At 44.5% G+C, this 21,428-nt stretch overlaps 1 protein-coding gene across 1 annotated transcript in view; it reads right to left on the minus strand.

The window, feature by feature from the left end:
* Positions 1 to 19,175: 19,175 nt before the first annotated feature.
* cplx4a (complexin 4a) overlaps positions 19,176 to 21,428 on the minus strand; it is a 35,827-nt gene continuing 33,574 nt past the window's right edge. The window contains exon 3 of the mRNA XM_073063925.1: positions 19,176 to 19,739. Within this exon, the coding sequence (XP_072920026.1) occupies positions 19,512 to 19,739 (228 nt within the window). The 3' untranslated portion in view covers positions 19,176 to 19,511. The remainder of the gene's footprint in view (positions 19,740 to 21,428) is intronic.

Raw genomic sequence — 21,428 nt, forward strand, 5'->3', positions numbered from 1 at the left:
GTACTTCATGTCAGAATTGCCAATGCTCGCATAGAGTGCTAAATCCTGTTTCCCATGATGAAAATATATCTTTAGAAGCTTTACTTAACCGTTGTGTAATTTTTAACGACTGTTATTCGTCTTCCTCCTTCTGTCCTAGGCAGTGTTAATCTAAGTGCGTTTGAGTGAACACATTGTTTCTAAATTTTGTCATTACAGTTCTTATTTTTCTTTGTAAATTCTCCAGATCAGTTTCGGACCAAAATATTATGCCAAAAGATTGTGTCAATATGAGTATAGCGAAAGTGTTCCTTGCTGTTATTATATTTTTACTAGTGAGCTTTGTTTGGCAGATTTACTTAAGTTTTGCAGTAAATTTTATCGAAAGTTTTCCCTTTATCGCACTATGATCTATTTTCTTTGCTTGTTGATATCTTAGAAACTTATATGTTTCATATCCCTCCATCAGTTGTATTGTATCCTGTTCTCTGTTTTATATTCTACTAGCTCCATTGCACCTTTCTTTATGTTTAATGTTCTGCATTTATCCAGTCCAAAGTTCATGTTTATAGCTTTAGAAAATCGTTACACTATTTGATTTACTGATGACAGAGTGTATAATTTGAAATCGTCCATGTATAGAAGATGTGTCAAGGTATGATTCTTTTGGTGTTCTCTGATTTGATCCCCTATTTTCGTCCGAAACAGTAAATTAGAGAGCGGGCCTAAAGCGAGACAAACTCATAGAGGGCATAGAGAGTCGCCCTGGAACATACCTTGGTTTATTCTTATTATTTTTATTTCTTTTCTTGTAGTATTTCCACAGTGTGTTATCTTTTGCACATTGAATGGTTATCTGTCTTGTTGAGTGCGGCTTTTCATTGATTCTGCTCTGTTTCTTTCCGCTTGCTGTGCATGCCCGCAAGAAAATAAGCTTTTGGTAGTAAATGATGACATATATGTGCTTTGATAATAAGTTTGCTTTGAACTTTGAGCTATCGTCCGGGCCGAGAAGTCGTGCTGAGCATCTGAAGAGTGTTAATGTTAAAGTGACTTTATAATTATGATCAACAAATTACAATATGGAATTGTGCAAATTAACAACAACGCGTTTCTCATGCACAACCCATTCGTCCGCATCAAAAGGATAAAAATTGCCTTGGTGGGTTACGTATCCCCTATAAAATACAACAGAAAATGTTAATGTATTTTTTTTTACAAAACTACAGAAGTTTATTCACTCACAAGATACACACAATGATCGTGGATTTACTAAACTACTTACAATTTCAAATTAAAACATGGTTACCATTATCTACGAAACACTCAACTTCACTGTTCTCGGGACTCCCCCACTGTCCATCGTGACTGCATGCTCCCTCGAGGGCAGTCGGACACCAACCGAACACCTGAAAGGAGGGAGACAGTCGGCTTGGGCAAAGCCCTCGATGCCCGCCACCTGGAATGGCCATCTTGCCGAGCTATCATTGAAATTCACTAATGGAATGGTCCTCCTAATTGTCATTTATCGGCGTCATAACTGTTGAGCTATTTCGCTTTTGTATGCGTGCTTGCGCCTCCTTTTCCGACCTAACATCGAAAACCCTTGTCATAGTCAGTATATTGAAAGGGATGGTGCGGTCCAGTAATTCCTCCGAATACATCAGAGCGCCTGTTGCTTGTTATAATGGAGTATTCTGTTACGAGTCAGCTGCGAACTCATAAACTGTTTTTCCCCCCTAAGTAGTGGGGTTGATCAACACCTCAACCTACTAACCCAGCCCTCCACATACCCCACACCACTATTTTATCACTTCCTGCCAGCCACTTTATGTACGGACACTCCTGTGCCTAGCGTCACTTTATGGACATACAATCAATCAACTGCGCAAAAATCTTAAGCAGCTGGTTTTTTTCTGTAATATTTCCACAGAGCCCTGATCCCCCCAATCATCGAGACCGTCTGCGAGTACGTAGAGAGACAGAAGCAAAGCGAGACAGCCAAAGTATGCAGAGGAACTGCGATAAGTTCTCCATGATGCTTGGAACAAATTAATCAGCCGATTTTCTTCTAAAACTGCAGGACAGTGTATCGAAGAGAATTAATGCAGTTTTAAAGGCAAAGGGTGGTCACACCAAATATAGATTCGATTAAGTTTCTTATACTGCTTTCTGCACTTTATAATAAATACATTGATTATTTAGGAACTTTTAATTTTATTACTTTTAAAGCATCTACATTTTTGCATGAGTTCAAGACACAGTACTGTCTATAAGCTATTTTATGTATTTATATTTACTGTGCTTTTTATTATTGTGTTCTTTATCTTATTGTGTATTTTTGTGCTGTACCGGATCGGGGTAACAATTATTTCGTTCTTCTTTGTACTGGAAATTGCATTAAACATTAAACAACAGGAGAAGCTCTTGTGGAAGCAATTACCAGGAACGCAGTTTCAAGGAGATGATGCCAATAATTGCTTTCAAGTGTGACATGTGTGCCAACCAGGGCTTGTTAGGTTGTTTATTTCAGTCTATTGAAATGTCGATATATTAATTAATGATTTAATGGGATTTATCGTTAATTAGTTTATCCATAAGAAGAAAGCCTGGCGTCAAATTGCATTTTCCAATTAGCTTGCGGATCTACACCCCTTAAGTTCCTTTGCAACGCATGTAAAAATGCTGGAGGAACTCAGCAGGTCAGGCAGCATCGATGGAAAGGAATAAACAGTCGACGTTTCGGGCTGAGATCCTTCATCAGGACGGAAAAGTTTTCTCATTGGATAGATCAAATCAATATTTGGTGTGACTGCCTTTAAAACTGCATCAATTATCTCAGGTGTAGTTTTATAGGAAATTGAGTTGTCGACGTGAATATTCCTTCCCACAAAATGTCAGTTTATTTTCAGAATGTAAGTAATTATTTATTAACTGTCTGTAGGGACATCACAGCTCTCTCTCTGATTTCTTTTGTGAGAACAACGCTGGGGAAGAAACGGACGCATACAGACACTCCCGCGCCTCGAGTCATTTTACGGACACGTAGTCAATCTATGTATATAACTTATGTATTTGTATTTTTTTATCATTCTGTTCTTTATCTAATTATTTTTTGTTCATCAGATCCAGAGTAACAATTGCTTCATTCTCCTTTGCACTTGTGTGCTGGAGATGGCATTAAACAATCTTGAATTTTGAGTTCCAGCGGCCTATTTCACAAGGTGATTTTTGCTCTTCAATAAATTTGGGCGAATGTCGTTAACGGGAGTGAAATGAATAAATGCAACGTAATGTGTGATGTGTTGCTTCTCTTAAATAGGGTCGAGGAGCCGTTTTCCACTTCTGCTACATTGTTAATTGTTCACAACTTGTACGTTTCAGGATTTATGGCAACACTTAAATGGTCTTAATATTTAAGTTACGGGCTACGTTGGTATCCGTCCTACTTTGTAAATAAAGCAAACAAAGGTTAAAGTGATCACTGCAATTAGAGCTAAACAGAGTGGCTGTGCTTTAAGTCCCATGCCCACACGCTGCTAAGCGGCTTAAGTATTTTTCCAATTTAAGCCAGTTTAGAACGGCTGAGCGTTTCTAATGACCAGGCGGTGTTATCTTTTATTTACAATTATTCCAGAGCGCGGGTTTTCCTTTCGTACAATTTACTGACAGTCAATGACCTGTTGTCATGGTAACAGAGCGAAGTCAGGCATAAAACGTCCAGCGATGGCTATTGTGAGCAATTAAAGAAGTAAGTCAATAGTGTTAAGTTGAAGGTGCGCCCTCCCAGCTCTCGGCTGAGTTATATTGTCTGAACACGTACATTTCGCTTGCTGTCTACGTGTTCTGCGCAAAGTACCGAAACTTTCTTTTAGACCTGCTTGTAACGTGAGTTAAATTAGCGCATAGACTTGGTGGGTGGGTAGACTTTTGATTGCCTTAACCTATCTCCAAACCGGTTAATAAAGACAGCAACTCTTCGCTGCATAATTTTCACGACGAGGGACAGCGCTTAATATTTAGCATAGGGGTTCGTGAGAGCATTTCTGTGGAATCTAAGGTAAGGAAGCTGATAGAGGAAGGTCTGTGTCCCCAAACCTCAATCATTCGTTCCAGATCTGACATGTGCTTGCTTGCCCGTTGGTTATTTTTGAGTAGAAATGTCATTTTGTTTTAAAAAAAGTTAATTATCTGGCCACGTTGATGGTAGTGTATGTGACCCACATCTTCAAAAGGCGATGCCTCAAAAAGGCGGCGTCCTTTATTAAGGGCCCCATCACCCAAGACATGCCCTCTTCTCATTGCTACCTTCAAGGAGAATGTACAACAGCCTGAAGATACACGCATAGCTTTTCAGAAACAGTTGCTTCCTCTTTGCCATCATATTTATGAATTGATTACGAAACTACACTACCGCATTATTTTTGCTCTCATTTTCCACTACTTTAAATTATAAGAAACATAAAATAAATTAGTTTATATTATTAATAATCGCAATGTACTGCTGCCCCAAACAACAAATTTCACGACATACACCAGTGATAGTAAACTTGATTCTGAATAAATATTTCTGGCAGAATGGACTATATTGTTTTGAGATTCTCTTCCATGACCACTCTACCAATTCAGACTAATTGCGTGTCAGCTTCTGTGTCTTTAGCTGAATGAATCGTTCGGATAAACCCTAATCAGTTCATTCACAAGCGGGGTGGTCGTACGGATTTTATTGGGTTTTCTTTTGCTTCGGATTTGGAGACAGAAAAGGAAGGTGTGAAGGTAATTTTATTGAGATTCCTTTGTTTAACTAAAATAAAATCAATAATTCTTGGGAAAGAAAAACTGTATTTACATTATCCAAATCTAGTCATCTCTAACTCACAAATGCAGGAGGAACTCAGCAGGCCAGGCAGCATCTATGGAAAAAAGTAAACAGTCGACGTTTCGGGCCAAGACGCTTCATCGGGACTGTGGAAAAAAAGGATGATGTTAGAGCAAGAAGATGAGGGGAGGACTGGAAGAAATACAAGGTGATAGGTGAAGCCGAGAGGGGGAGGGGCGAAGTAAAGAGCTGCGAATTTGGGAGGTGAAAGAGATAAAGAAGGGGGAATCGGACAGGAGAGGGTAGAACACCGTGGAAGGAAGAGGGAGGAGCTCCTGAAGGAGAGGATGGGCAGGCAGGAAGATAATGTGGGAGAAGGAAATGGGAATAGGAACGCTGAACATGGTGCGGGTCAATTACCAGAATTTCGAGAAGTTCATATTCTTACCATCAGGTTGGAGGCTACCCGGACGGAATATAAACAGTTACTCCTCCAACCTGAGTGCGGTCTCATTGCGACAGGAGAGGAGGCCATAGACTGACATGTCGGGATGGGAATGGGAGGTAGAATTGAACTGGGTGGCTACGTGGAGATACCGCTTTTTTTTCTGGCGGACGAAGGGTAAGTGCTCGGTGAAGCAGTCTCCCAATTATCTTTGGGTCTCGCCGATATACAGGAGGCCACACCAGGACTACCGGTACAGTGGATGGCACCACAGGCTCTCAGGTGAGGTGTTGCCTCACTGAAAGGTAGTGAGGGAGGAGGTGTAGGGGCAGATGTAGTACTTGTTCCGCTTGCAAGGGTAAGTACCAGGAGGGAGATCAGTGGTGACGGACGAATGGACGAGGGAGTCGCCTACTAGCGATCCCCGCGGTAAGTGCGGCGGGTGGGGAAGGGATCGATGTGTTTAGTGGAAGGATTCCTTTGGAGATGGCTGTAGTTACGGAGAATTATGTACTGAGGTTGGTGGAGTGATTGTCCAGAACGAGTGGTCACAGTTTAAGGATAAAGGGGAAGCCTTTTAGGACCGAGATGAGGAAAAACTTCTTCACACAGAGAGTGGTGAATCTGTGGAATTCTCTGCCACAGGAAACAGTTGAGGCCGGTTCATTCTCTATATTTAAGAGGAAGTTAGATATGGCCCTTGTGGCTAAAGGGATCAGGGGGTATGGAGAGAAAGCAGGTACAGGGTTCTGAGTTGGATGATCAGCCATAATCATACTGAATGGCGGTGCAGACTCGAAGGGCCGAATGGCCTACTCCTGCACCTATTTTCTATGTTTCTATGATTGGGCAGGACAAGATGAGCTCTGTCCCTGGTGGAGTGGCGGGCGGATAGGGTGAGGGCAGATGTGCGCCAAATTGGAAGAGATGCGAGTGAAGGCAGCGTTGATGGTGGAGGAAGGGAAGCCCCTTTCTTTGAAGAAGGAGGACACCTTCTTAGTTCTGGAATGAAAAGCCTCAACTTGAGAGCAGATGCGGCAGAGACGGAGGAACTGAGAGAAGGGGATGGCATTTTTGCTAGTAACGGGGGGGGGGGGGGGTGGAGCGAGGTGGGTCCAGGTAGCTGTGAGAATTTGTGGGATTATAAAAGTTAAACTGTAGCGCAGGAAAAGTTAAGGAGTGATACCAGTGTAGTCCTGGAACATAACTGTTCAACTGGCCGCATCACTGCCTGGTATGGGAACTGTACATCCCTTAATCACAGGATTCTACAGAAAGTGGTGCGGACAGCCCAGTGCTTCTGTAGTCGTGAATTTCCCATGATTCAGGAAATTTACAAAGACAGGTGTGAGAAAAGGGCCCGAAGGATCATTGGGGACCCGAGTCACCCCAACCACAATCTATTCCAGCTGCTACCATCCGGGAAAAGAGACCACAGCATAAAAGCCAGGACCAACTGGCTCCAGGACAGCTTCTTCCACCAGGCCATCAGACTGATTAACTCACGATGACTTGAGTGTATTTCTATGTTACATTGACTGTTCTATGTATTATAAATGTGGTGAACTACATATACCTGTCTGGACACCTCCCCCCCCCCCCCCCCCCCCCCCCGCTGACTGCTCCTGTGGCTCCTCCCACTGACCCCGGTATAAAGGCGATTGGAGGCACAGCCCCTTCCTCAGTCTCCAGGATGTTGTGTGGTGGTCTCTTGCTGCTTGTTCTTTCTTCCAGCCAAGAGGACCGCCCCTACACTGCCTTCGAGGCGGGAGGCAGGCTCTATCACTTCCTGCGCGTACCCTTCGGTGTCACGAATGGTGTCTCTGTCTTCCAGAGGGAAATGGACCGGTTGGTGGACCAGTGCCAACTGAAGGCCACATTTCCCTATCTGGATAACATCACCATCTGTGGTCACGACTGGCCGGATCACAACACCAACCTCCAATGATTTTGCCAAGTGGCCAAAACCCTGAACCTTACCTATAACAGGGACAAGTGTGTGTTCAGAACCACCTGACTCGCTATCCTTGGGTATGTCGTGGAGAACGGGGTCATTGGCCCTGATCCCGACTGTATGTGTCCCCTGTTTGAACTCCCTCTTCCCACCACCCTCAGACGGTGCCTGGGCTTCTTTTCCTATTACGCCCAATGGGTCCCTCACTGCGCAGACAAGGCCCGCCCCCTGGTCAAGTCTACCACATTTCCCCTCTCAGCCGAGGCCCGCGCGGCCTTCAGCCGCATTAAAGGGGACATTGCCAAAGCAACGATGCATGCGGTGGACAAGACCATTCCCTTCCAAGTAGAGAGTGACGCCTCTGATTTTGCACTGGCTGCTACCCTCTATCAGGCAGTAAGCCCCATAGCATTCTAATCTTGTACCCTTCAAGGCCTTGAAATTCGGCACTCCGCGGTGGAGAAAGAAGCCCAGGCCATAGTGGAAGCTATTAGGCACTGGAGGCACTATCTCGCCGGCAAAAGGTTCACCTTGCTGACCGACCAACGCTCAGTTGCGTTCATGTTCAGCAACCAACAGTGGGGCAAAATCAAAAATGATAAAATTTTGCGGTGGAGAATAGAACTCTCCACCTACAACTATGACATCCTGTACTGGCCTGGAAGGCTCAATGAGCCCCCTGATGCCCTATCCCGGGGAGCGTGTGCCAGCGCGCAGCTCGACCAGCTATACGCCCTCCATGCAGATCTTTGCCACCCGGGGGTCACCCGATTTTATCATTTCGTGAAAGCCCGGAACCTGCCTTACTCCCTTGAGGACATCAGGACGATGACCAGGGACTGCCAAGTCTGCGCTGGGTGCAAACCGCACTTCTACTGTCCTGACAAGGCGGAACTTATCAAGGCCACCCGCCCCTTTGAGCGACTGAGTGTCGACTTTAAGGGCCCCCTTTCCTCCACCGACCGCAATGTCTACTTTCTCAACATTATCAACGAGTACTCGCGGTTCCCCTTTGCCATCCCCTGCCCCGACACCACTGCCACGTCCGTCACAAAAGCCCTGCGCCAGCTCTTCACTCTGTTCGGATATCCCTGCTATATCCACAGTGATAGAGGGTCCTCCTTTATGAGTGATGAGCTGCGCCAGTACCTGCTGGCTAGGGGCATTGCTACTAGTAGGACCACGAGCTATAATCCCCGGGAAATGGACAGGTGGAGAGGGAGAATGCCACAGTGTGGAAGGCCACACTTTTAGCCCTTAAGTCAAAGGGGTTGCCGGTCTCTCGATGGCAGGAGGTCCTCCCCGAGGCTCTCCACTCTATCTGCTCCCTGTTATGTACGTCCACCAATGCCACCCCTCATGAGCACCTCTTTTCTTTTCCCAGGAAGTCTGCCACTGGGACCACCCTACCAGTTCAGCTGACATCCCCAGGGCCAGTGCTGCTCTGGAAACATGTGAGGAGTAATAAATACTCCCCGCTGGTCGAGAGGGTTCACCTACTACATGCGAACCCCCAGTATGCCTACGTGGTCTTACCTGATGGTCTCCGTCCGTGACCTGGCGCCCGCAGGAGCAGCAGACCACTACCCCGAACACTCCACGGTAACTATGAACCCTGTACCCGAGGTGACACTGCGCACACCGAGCCCTACACAGACTCCTCACGACACTCCTATACCGGGCGTCTCGTACGCGCATGAGGGATCACTGATGCCTAGTGGGCTGACACCTCCAGTTAGGCCGGAACCAGCACAACCACCGTCTCTGGTGCAATCACAGCCGGTGCTACGTAGATCGCAGCGACAGATTTGACCACCTGATAGACTTAACCTGTAAATATACTTGTAAGAAACTTCGCCCCATGGGGACTCTCCTTTAAAACAAAGGGGTGGGGGGTGAATGTGGTGAACTACATATACCTCTCTGGACACGCCCCCCTGCTGACTGCTCCTGTGGCTCCTCCCACTGACCCCGGTATAAAGGCGATTGGAGACACAGCCCCTTCCTCAGTCTCCAGGATGTTGTGTGGTGGTCACTTGCTGCTTGTTCTTTCTTCTAGCCAATAAAAGCCTAGATCTCGCCTCACGTCTCCGAGAGTTATTGATGGTGCATCAATAAATTACTATAATTGCACATTGCACATTTAGACAAATACGTAACGTAAAGATTTTTACTTCTCATGTACGTGAAGGATGTAAGAAATAAAGTCAATAATAAATAAAGTTCCACGTAGCCAACAAAAAGGTAGGCATCGCTCAGACCCATGCGACCCACACCACGCGATGCCTTTGAGCGGAAAATCCTACGAAAGGTATGTTCGGTCCAGTGCATTACGGTAAGACCCTCGCAACTATTGAGCGCATCTATACGAAACGTTGCCATAGAAAAGCAGCATCCATCATCAGAGATTCTCATCACCCACGCCATGCTCTTTTCTCGCTGCGGCCATCAGGAAGAAGGTATGGGAGCCTCAACTCACACCACCAGCTTCAAGAACAGTCACTATCCCTCAACCATCAGGCCCTTGAACAAAAGGGGACAACTACAGTCCTATCCGGTGCTCCCGGTTTGGCCTCACTGATATACAAGGTGAGACCGCTTCGCTGAACACGGTGGCCACACATTCTAATTCCCATTCCCATTCCCATTCCGACAAGGGTAGTCCTTGGCCTCCTCGGTTCAATGTCGCCAACACGGAGTCCCGAGGAGAGCCGCTGAAGCGACCTGCACCTTAGTCATCTCTGAGGCTGAGGTACGCAGGTGTTTCCAAAGAGTGGACAATCGCATGGCCGTGGGACCGGACCGCACGGGATGTGCGCGGCTCAACTGGCAGGTGTGTTTACATACATTTTTAATCTCCCCCTCTTCCAGTGTAGAGTGCCCTCCTGCTTCAAAACATCCACCACTCTTCCAGTACCTAAAAAGACCAAGGTAACATGTCTGAACGACTGGCATCCTGTTCCACTCACCTCAATAATAAGCAAATGCTTTGAGAGGCTGGTCAAGGACTGCATCTGCAGCTTGCTACCACCCACTCTGCACACCCTACAATTCGCTTACCTACATAACCGATCGACAGATGACACAATAGCCACAGCTCTGCACACCATCCTTACAAGCTTGGAAAAGAGGGATGCTTAATGTGAGAATGCTGTTATTGAACTACAGTTCAGCATTTAACAGCATAATTCCCTCCAGGCTGGACAAGAAGCTCAGAGATCTCGGCCTTGACCCTGCCTTGTGTAGCTGGATCCCAGATTTCCTGGGAGATCACCGGCAGGTGGTAAGAGTGGGCTCCCTCACCTCTATCCCCCGATACTCAAAGCAGGTGCCCCTCAAAGCTGTGCCTTAAGCCCCCTCTTTTACTTACTGTATACACATGACTGGGTCACCACCCACAGCTCCAATCCAGTGGTGCCAAGAAAGCAACCTCTCCCTCAATGTTGCAAAAACAAAGGAACTGCATGTGGACTACAGGATGAATGGAGACAGGCTAACCCCTATTGACATCAGTGGATCTGGGGTTGAGAAGCCAAACAGCCTTAAGTTTCTCGACATGCACATCACTGAGGATCTCACATGGACTGTACATGCTTTCACCTCAGATGGCTGAAGAAGTTTAGTATGGGTCCCCAAATCCTAAGGTCTTTCTACAGGGGCACAATTGAGAGCATCCTGACTGGCTGCATCACTGCCCGATATGGAAACTATACCTCCCTTAATCACAGGACTCTGCAGAGAGTGTGGTGCGGACAGCCCAGCACAACTGTAGATGTGAACTTCCCACTATTCAGGACATTTACAGAGATAGGTGCATAAAAAGGTCCTGAAGGATCACTGGGGACCTGGGTCACCCCAACCACAAACTGTTCCAGCCGCCACCATCTGGGAAATGGTTCTGCACCATAAAAGTCAGGACCAACAGGCTTCTTCCACTAAGTCATCAGACTGATTAATTCACGCTGATACAATTGTATTTCTATGTTATATTGACTGTCCTGTTGTACATACAGTTTTTACAAATGACTATAAATTGCACATTTAGATGGAGACGTAACGTCAAGATTTTTACTCCTCATGTATGTGAAGGATGTAAGAAATAAAGTCAATTCAATTTAGTCCAATGCCATACTGCCACAATAAGGACACATTCAGGTTGGAGGAGCAACATCTTGTATTCCGTCCAGTTAGCCTCCAGCCTGATAGCATGTCTCGAACTTCCAGTAATCCCCCCTACCACCTTCACCATTCCCATTCCCATTTCCCTCTCTCACCTTATCTCCTTACCTGCCCATCACCTCCCTCTGGTGCTCCTCCCCTTCCCCTTCTTCCATGGTCTTCCACACTCTCCTTTCAGATTCCCCCTTCTCCAGCCCTTTATCTCTTTCACCACTCAACTTCCAAGTTCTCTGCTTCACCCCATCCCCTCTCTCAGTTTCACCTATCATTACCACCTTGTACTTCATTCTCACCTTCCCCACCTTCTTGTTCTAAATTCTCATTCTTTTTACCAGTCTCACCATTACAAGTGAAGATGTTCCTTCCTCATTTTCCCCTTAAACATTTCACTTTTCACCCTTAACCCATGACCTTGATTTCTAGTCTTACCCAGCCATAGTGGAAAAAGCCTTTCTGCACTCACCCTGTCACTACATCTCATCATTTTGTACACCTCCATCAAATCTCCTCTCCGGTTGAAATAGGAATCACTGTAATCATCCTTCAAGCTTTAAAGAAATTCAAGAAAAAAACTGTAAAATGTAATAAAGGAGTTATTATTATTTGAATAAAAACACTATCAGTATTGAAGATTAACACTTCAAGAAGGACCTTAGGAAGGTTCATTTATTGCACATCAGTCCTTGATTTGCAAACATGATGCTGAACCTTTCAGTGATCCATTGAGGTCCTTGAGGTTATGTGGTTCACAGTGATAGAGAGTGCTAGAACAGAATTTAGTAAGTGGTGAGGAAACAATCACCTAACCAAGATGGTGATATTTGATTTGCAGGAAATCTTGGAGAGGCCAATAGTGGTTACCATGCAATTTTGTTAATAAATGTAACGGCTAATGTAGCACTTTACAGCACCACAACCTGGGTTCAATTCCACCAAGGTATGTAAGGAGTATGTAGAGGAAATAAAGGTTATGGGGAAAAGGCAGGTTTGTGGAGATGAGTCCATGGCCAGATCAGCCATCATTTTAATGAATGGCGGAGCAGGCTCAGCTGACCAGATGGGCTACTCTGGCTCCTATTTCTTACATTCTTATGTTCTTATAAGTTAGAACGTTCTTCCCATGACCACATGGGTTTACTCTGGGTCCTCTGGTTTCCTCCTGGAAAGACATACGGGTTAGGGATGGTAAGTTGTTGGCATGCTATGTTGGTGCCAAAAGCATGGCAACAGTTGTGGGCTGCTCTCAGAAAGTCCTCAGACTGTGTTGGTCTTTGATGCAAATTTCACTGTATGTTTCAGTTCAGAAAACGTGTCCCCTTATTCGGAGGGTGTGACTTCAGATCCCAAACTCTTCAGCACTCACTCTGTCCAGGACTTTTAGAATCTGGTAGGTTTTAATGAGATTCTTCCCACCCCCTTCTATAGATGTGAGGTGGAGAGTATATTGACAGGCTGCACCATGGTCTGGAATGGAAACACCAGTGCTCTTAAATGGAAGATCCTACATAAGTAGTGGATCCATCACCAATAAAGGCCTCCCCACCACTGAGCACGTCGACATGAAATGCTGTTATAGGAAAGCAGCATCAATAAGCAGAGACCACACCACCCAGACCATGCTGTCTTCTCACCGCTGCCATCAGGAAGAAGGTACAGGAGCCACAGGACTCACACCACCAGGTTCAGGAACAGTTATTACCCCTCAACCATCAGGCTCTTGAACCAATAGGGATAATATCACCCACCTTCTCTCACCCCATCATTGAAATGTTCCCACAACCAGTGGACTCACTCTCAAGGAATCTTCATCTCATGTTCTCAATATTTATTGATTATTTATTATTATTATTATTATTATTATTATTATTATTATTATTTGTATTTGCACAAGTTGTTGTCTTTTGCACACTGCTTGAGTGCTCAATTTGGTCTGGTCTTTCATCGATTCTGTTATGATTATTATTCTACAGATTTATTGAGTATTCCCACAAGAAAATTAATCTCAGGGTTGTATGTGGTGACTTATACGTACTTTGAAAATAAATTTACTTTGACTTTTGAACTCTGATATAGCTATAGGATTCAGGTTGCTGTGATGCAACTGGTCAATGTACTCTTCACTACACAACTATAGAAGTTTGTCCAAATTTTAGATGGCATGCTGAATCTTCAGAAACTTCTACGAAAGTAGAGGCACTGCCATGTTTTCTTTGTAATTGCACTAACATGCTGGGTCCAGGACAGGTTCTCTAAATAACAATACAGAGGAATTTAAAACTGGCGACCCTCTCCACCACTGTTCCTCCGATGAGGACTGGCTCATGGACTTCTGGTTTCCTCCTCCTGAACTCACTAATCAGCTCTTTGGTCTTGTTGACATTGAGTAAGAGGTTGTTGTTGTGTCACCACTCAGACAGGATGTTCAGTCTTCCTCCTATATGCTGATTCATCACCGTCTTTGATTTGCCCTACGACAATGGTGTCATCAGCAAACGAATATGACATTGGAGCTGTGCTTGGCCACACACTCATAGCTGCAAAGGGAGTAGACCAGGGGCCTAAGCACACAGCCTAGTGGTTCACCATGCTGATGGTGATTGTGAAGGAGATATTGTTGCCAATCCAAACTGATTGGGGTCTGCAAATGAGGAAATCAAGGATTCAATTGCACCGAGGCATTGAGGCCAAGGTTGAGGAGTTATTGACAGGTTTTGAGGGGATGATGGTATTGACTGTTGAGCTGTAGACAATACAAAACATACTGGTATATGTATCTTTGCTGTCCAAATGTTCAAGGGTTGACTGACGAGTCAATGAGATAGCATCTATTGTGGACCTGTTTCTCCAGAAGGCAAATTGGAGTGGATATAAATTGCCATTCAAGCAAGAGTAGATATATTTCATTGCCAACCTCTCAAAACACTTCATCACTGTGGATGTTAGTGCTATTGGGCAATAGTTTTTGAGGCAAATTACTATGTTCTTCTTGGATATGGGTATAATTGAAGCCTGCTTGAAGCAGGTGTGTATCTTGGACTGCCAAAGTAAGAAGTTAACGTTCTCAATGAACACTCCTGCTAGTTGATCAGTACAGGCCTTTAATACTCGGCCTGGTACTCCATCTGGACCGAATACTTTCCATGGCTTCATTCTCCTGAAGGATGCTCTCATGTTGGCCTCAGAGACTGAAATCGCAGGGTCATTGGGTGCTGCTGTGGTTCGTGATGGTCAAAGTGAGCATAGAAGTCATTGAGCTCATCTGGAAGTGAAGCTCTGCTGTTGCCTGTATCACTTGATTTAACTTTAGAAAAGGTGATAGTATTCAAGATACAGTTTGTATATCTTCCTTAGACAGGACAGCATGAATTGCTGCCAACTGTGTAATTATTTGAATCTCTCAGGAGTGTTGAAAGCCAATAATGGTGATGGAACTGTGAGGTATTTCCAAGTTGAAAAACTGGCAACATGGAGGGGAGACCATTGTTGTTAGGACTCCATGAAAAGTCACTCACATGATTGGGCGTTTCTGTAAATATTCAACAGTATCACACCGGTGCTGCCTGCTCTCTCCCCTCTCCCTTTCCCTTTTTCCAGCCATGATTGCCCTCTCCCTGCCCCCTTCCCACTCTCAGTCCACAATAGAGACCCATATCAGAATCAAGTTTATCATCACCCACATATGCCATGTAATTTGTTTTTTTTTGTGGAAGCAGTACAGTGTAATACATGCACCTAAGATTTTTGCACAGTGCTATAGTAATGTATTACATTGTACTTCTGCTGCAAAAGCATAGTCCAAGAATATTCTGGGGGGGGGGGGGAACCCCACAAGTGTCATTGTGCTTCCAGTGTCAAAATAGCATGTGCACAACTTACTAACCCTAACCCATATGTCTTTGGACTGTGAGAGGAAACTGGAGCAGCTGCAGGAAACCCCCATGGTCATGGGGAAAGCGTACAAACTCCTTATAAACAGCAGCAGGAGTTGATCCCCAATCGCTGGTGCTACAAAGTGTTGAGCGAGCTACTATGCGACCACGCTGCCTGCAAAGGACCAGCATTCAACACAAACTTCAACGAAAGCTGTTCACAGAGGTCCAACCATGTAAGCTTCCTGCTTACTGCATGGGGACTTGCCCATCATCAATCCAAAGGATCCCTGACATTCAGCACTGTGATGTCATTGATTTGACTGCTGAGCCATGGAAGAGTTCCCAAATAATAAAGCAGGAGACAAAAACAGTGTTTTTAACTAATTAAAAGATTTATTGTATATTGTAAAACATACATAAGATTAAGATGCATACTGAAATATCATCACCTGACTACAAAGTGAACCATCATTAAAATCAATTATTTTTAAATGTACATAAAATTAATTATTTTAATGCCAGAGCATTAGCCAAGTGCTATCTATGGCTTAAAGACTCAGCAATCATTAAACAAAATACAACATTTTTCAGCAAATTTTCAGGAAAAATAGCAAATGCCAAAAATATTTGCAATTCTGATTCTGGAGGCTGCTATGAAACTCCTTGGCAATAGCACACACTGTAGAAAAGTGCAGAATGAAAGGGAGCACTTTCTAAATTTGCACATTTTGCTGCACAGACTCTAAAAGTTTACAGTGTTATGCATCATGTCTACAAAATTCAGGTCCTTCACACAATCATCTAAAGTTTAGAACTCTCCAGATTCAGAGTTTTTTATTCATTCAGGACTGATCAATGGTTTGTACTATGGCACCCCATACAATGCATCTGCTTCAAGGGGCAGGAAAATATAGTTTAAGTTTGAAATTACTGCCTTGCTATAGGCTAGGGGTTCCCATCCTTCTTAATGCAATGGATCAATATCATTAAGCAAGGGGTCCATGGACCCCAGGTTGGGAACCCCTGCTATAGGCAGTCAGAAAATAGTTAAAAGTATAAAACACAAAATACAGTAATATATTTGGGTAGCTCCTATCATTAAGATTAATGATCTGTGACCAGTTTATCTTACTGCAATTCAAATATATACCCCAACCAACTTTGGCTCAGAATGAATGACAAGAGACAGCAAGTAACTGTCGCAGTTTCTCCACGGAGGATTTTACTCATTCATGGCAGTTATGTTGCCTGATAATCCACTCTCACAAGTTATTCATTATTTAATCTGTCAAGTGTTTTGCTTTGTTATTGGTTTTTATTTGATCCCATGGATCAATTCACACTGGTTTTGAATGTTCAGTGTTGCTATATTTGGAACAAATAGGTGTTTCATATTTACCCACATAGAACATTGAATATTGAAAAGCCTTGACAGTGTAGATGTGGAGAGAATGTTTCCTGTAGTGGGGGAGTTTAGGACCAGAGGGCACAGCCTCAGAATAGAAGGACACTCCTTTTTAACAGAGATGAGGAGGAAGTTCTTTAGCCTGAGGGTTTGTGAATTTAATCCCATAGATGGCCGTGGAGTCCGTCATTGGGTATATTTAAAGCAGAGGTTGTGGCCCTAAATGTCGACCGTTCACGCTTTTCCACAGATGCTGCCTGGCGTGCTGAGCTCCTCCAGCATTTTGCGTGTATTACTTTGACTTCCAGCATCTGCAGATCTTCTCTTGTTTGTTGATAGGTTCTTGATTAGCAAGGGTAGCAAAAGTTATGGGGAGAAGGCAGGAGATGGGTTGAGAGGGATAATAAGTCAGTCATGAAAGAAGGGTGAAGCAGACTTGATGGGCTGAATGGCCTACCTCCACTCCTATGACTTATTGTCCTACGGTCTTAAATAATAGCTCTATGGCAGGAGTCCTCAACTATTTTTTTATGCCATGGACCCTTATCATTAACCAAGGGTACTGTGGACCCCAGGTTGGGAACCCCTGCAGTGCAGAGTGATATAAAGTGAAAACAGGACTTTCAGCCAACCAAGTCTCTGCCGACTATCAAACATTCACGTGTACTAATCTCTTTTATTCTCCCCACACTCCTGTATCTCCCTCATCTACAGTCAAAGATTAGCTTTTAGTTAGATTTTGTTGTATTAATTATTAGATTTATTTAATTACTTGAACTTAACTTCCTCAGTCCGAGATGGAACTCAGACTTGCATCTCTGGACCCAAAATGCCCAACTAGTAACTTGACCATCACCTTATCAGGTCGAAAAGACAAGAAGCCAATGTGCCAATATGCATGATTTACCCAAAATGTTGACTGCAGGTTTATGTAAAGCTTTCAAAAGGAACTTTAAAAGTATGCTTTGTCTCTGTACATCAGAGGTTTTCAACCATTTTTATGCCATAGGCCAATGCATGAGCAAGGGTTCCATGAACCCCAGGTTGTGAACCCCTGGATCTATACGATAAAATAAAAGTTGCAATAAAGATATTTTTCTTCCTTATTTCAGGTGTCAGGGTAAAGGACAACAAGGTAAGGAACCGGTCGAGATGATGGGCCCCAGATCACTTGTGCAAACTCTGGAAATCTGGAATAAATGGATGAAGTTGCAGCAACTATGGAGAGACAACCAGGGCCAAGATTTCATAGATCTTATGACAAAGTATTAAAGGATCTTTGTCCTGAAATGTCTCTCTCTTCACAGATGCTGATTAATCTGTTGAGTATTTCTGGTATTTTCTTTTTGTTTCAGATTTTCAGTGTTTTCAGTTCTTTTTTATTTTCAATGTTAACTAAATATTTTAAAGACAAATAGCAACTATCAATTGGAGGTGGTCCAGTCATTTCCTTGAACGACAATCCAACAGAGTATATAAACCCAACATTGTATTAATGTTACGTACACAACGCTGGAAGGACTCAGCATGTCAGGCAGCATCTGTGAGAAAAGAGTAGCCAACGTTTCGGGCTGAGACCCTTCATCAGGAATGGGGAGGAAGAGAGGGCGGAAGCCCACTAATAGAGATAGGGGAGGGGTAGGGCCTAGAGGCACCAGACGGAAAACCAATCAGAGGAAAGATAAAGGGGGGAGGGGGAGGGGAGAAGCATGAAAGAACTGTAGAGATAAAGAAGCAGAAAGTTGAAAGGGCAGAGAGGGACCTGGGATAGGGGAAGGGGGAGGGAATTACTGAAAATTGGAGAATTCAATGTTCATACTACTAGGCTGGAGGCTACCCAGACGGTAGATGAGGTGTTGCTCCTCCAACCTGAGACTGGAGGCTACCACTACACTTGTCCCCACACCTCCCCCCTTACCACCATTCCGGGCCCCAGACAGTCCTTCCAAGTGAGGCAACACTTCACCTGCGAGTCTGCTGGAGTCGTCTATTGCATCCGGTGCTCTCGGTGTGGCCTCCTCTACATTGGCGAGACCCGGCGCAGATTGGGGGACCGCTTCGTCGAGCACCTCCGCTCCGTCCGTCACAATAGACAGGACCTCCTGGTTGCCACCCACTTCAACTCTGCCTCTCATTCCCATCTAGATATGTCCATACATGGCCTCCTCTACTGCCATGATGAGGCCAAACTCAGGTTGGAGGAGCAACACCTCATCTACCGTCTGGGTAGCCTCCAGCCTGGTGGTATGAACATTGAATTCTCTAATTTCTGGTAATTCCCTCCCCCTCCCCCTTCCCCTATCCCAGGTCCCTCTCTGCCTCTCTCCCCTTTCAACTTTCTGCTTCTTTATCTCTACAGTTCTTTCATGCTTATCCCCTACCCCTCTATCTTTCCTCTGATTGGTTTTCCACCTGGCACCTCTAGCCCTTCCCCCTCCCCTATCTCTATTACTGGGCTTCGGCCCTCTCTTCCCCCCCCCCCCATTCCTGATGAAGGGTCTCGGCCCGAAACGTTGGCTACTCTTTTCTCACGGATGCTGCCTGACCTGCTGAGTTCTTCCAGTGTTGTGTACGTATTCTTTGATCCACAGCATCTGCAGTTGTATTTTTGTGTATTGTATTAATGTTAATCTCTACTAGTTAAATTCATATATGCATGTTTACAGAAGATGAAATATATCTTGGTGTTATATTAATAACTCATGTGGAGGGCTGTGTGGAAAAATCGAGTAATTCCTCATGAAACTGTTCATGTGAAGAACGCACATACTGGACTGCTACACACTGGGTGAGTTGTATGCCTACAGGGGAGTATCGCAGTTACCACCAGAACTGGAAACTGAGAAAGTAACACTGGCTCACATTAAGCAACATTTCTGTTCGGCAGCCTGCTTTATTTCAGTAATTGTTGCCTGAGCCTTTTCTTTTATTTGGTCTACATCCATATTCTGAAGGTTTTGAATTTGTCCAATAAAAGACTCCTTGACTTCCTCCTCCTCCTGGTCTTCATGTACCATCTTCTTCAGCTCCTCAGGCAGCTCAATGTCATCTCCCGCCATTAGTATTTGATTTTCATCCTGTTCGCTCTATACAAGAACAATCCAAATTTGAAAGAAATAACATATCATTTTTATTTTTAAAACTTGTGTATTGAACTTTTATTTCTGTTTTGCTTATGCTTGATTGAATTAGATGATCCCTTGCCTTTTGAGTCTTTATTTCCCAAATATTGACATGTTAGCGCTAACAAGCAAACATATAGAATATTACAACATTAAGCTCAAGGTGCAGGTGACATTATCATATTAAAACAGCATTGTAAAGACATACAAGATAGAGAGAGTACAGAGGAGATTTACTAGAATGTTACTTGGGTTTCAGCACCTAAGTTACAGAGAAAGGTTGAACAAGTTAGGACTTTATTCTTTGGGGTGTAGAAGGTTGAGGGGGGACTTGATAGAGGTATTTAAAATTATGAGGGGGATAGATAGAGTTGACGTGGATAGGCTTTTTCCATTGAGAGTAGGGGAGATTCAAACACGAGGACATGAGTTGAGAGTTAAGGGGCAGAAATTTAGGGGTAACACGAGGGGGAACTTCTTTACTCAGAGCATGGTAGCTGTGTGGAATGAGCTTCCAGTAGAAATGGTAGAGGCAGGTTCAATTTTGTCATTAAAAAAAAAATTGGATAGGTATATGGACAGGAAAGGAATGGAGGGTTATGGGCTGAGTGCAGGCCAGTGGGACTAAGTGCGAGTAAGCATTCGGCATGAACTAGAAAGGCCAAGATGGCCTGTTTCCGTGCTGTAATTGTTATATGGTTATATACAGGTTGTAGGGTAATCGGTCACATAGGTGTAAATGGGTAGCATGAGCTTGTTGGGCCAGAGGGAATGTTACTGTGCTGTATCTCTAAATAAATAACTAAATGAACAACTTCTGCACCGTTGCACTCACCCCCATCATTGCAAAGTGCTTTGAGACACTGGTTCTATCACATCTGAAATCCTGTCTGCCCACTACGCTGGAACACCATCAACTTATGTATCGCACCAACAGGTCAACAGAGGACGCCACCTCCACAGCACTTCACTCTGCCCTGACCCACCTGGACAGCCCCAACTCTTACGTCTTACATTCATTGACTTTAGTTCGGCATTCAATACTGTGATCGCCTCTAAGCTGATTGCCAAACTTTGCCAGCTTGGTATCAGCTCATTCCTCTGCAATTGGACCTTGGACTTTCTGACTAACAGATCCCAATCTGTTAAGTTAGACAACCTCTCCTCCTCCACTCTCACCCTTAACACCAGTGTGCCTCAAGGCTGTGTGCTGAACCCTCTTCTGTACTCCCTTTTCATCTATGACTGTGTTCCTGTGCATGGTTCTAACTCCATAATCAAGTTCGCAGATGACACCACAGTGGTCGGCCTGATCAGAGGGGATGACGAAGATGGTCTACAGAGATGAGGTCCAGCACCTGGCTGCATGGTGCGCCGACAACAACCTGGCCCTTAACACCCAAAAGACCATGGAGATCATTGTGGACTTCAGGCACACTCACATCCCCACCTACATCAGCGGAGTTGTAGTAGCTGTATCAAGCTTCAAATTCCTTGGTGTCCACATTTCCGAGGATCTCACCTGGTCCCTGAACTCCTCCATCCTGATCAAAAAGGCGCAACAGCACCTTTATTTCCTGCAGAGAATCAAGAAAGCTCACCTCTGTCCCAGGGCAATGACGGACCTTTACCGTTGTACCATTGAGAGCATAC

The sequence above is a fragment of the Hemitrygon akajei genome, chromosome 13, assembly GCF_048418815.1.
Source record: "Hemitrygon akajei chromosome 13, sHemAka1.3, whole genome shotgun sequence".
Classification (NCBI taxonomy): Eukaryota; Metazoa; Chordata; class Chondrichthyes; order Myliobatiformes; family Dasyatidae; genus Hemitrygon; species Hemitrygon akajei.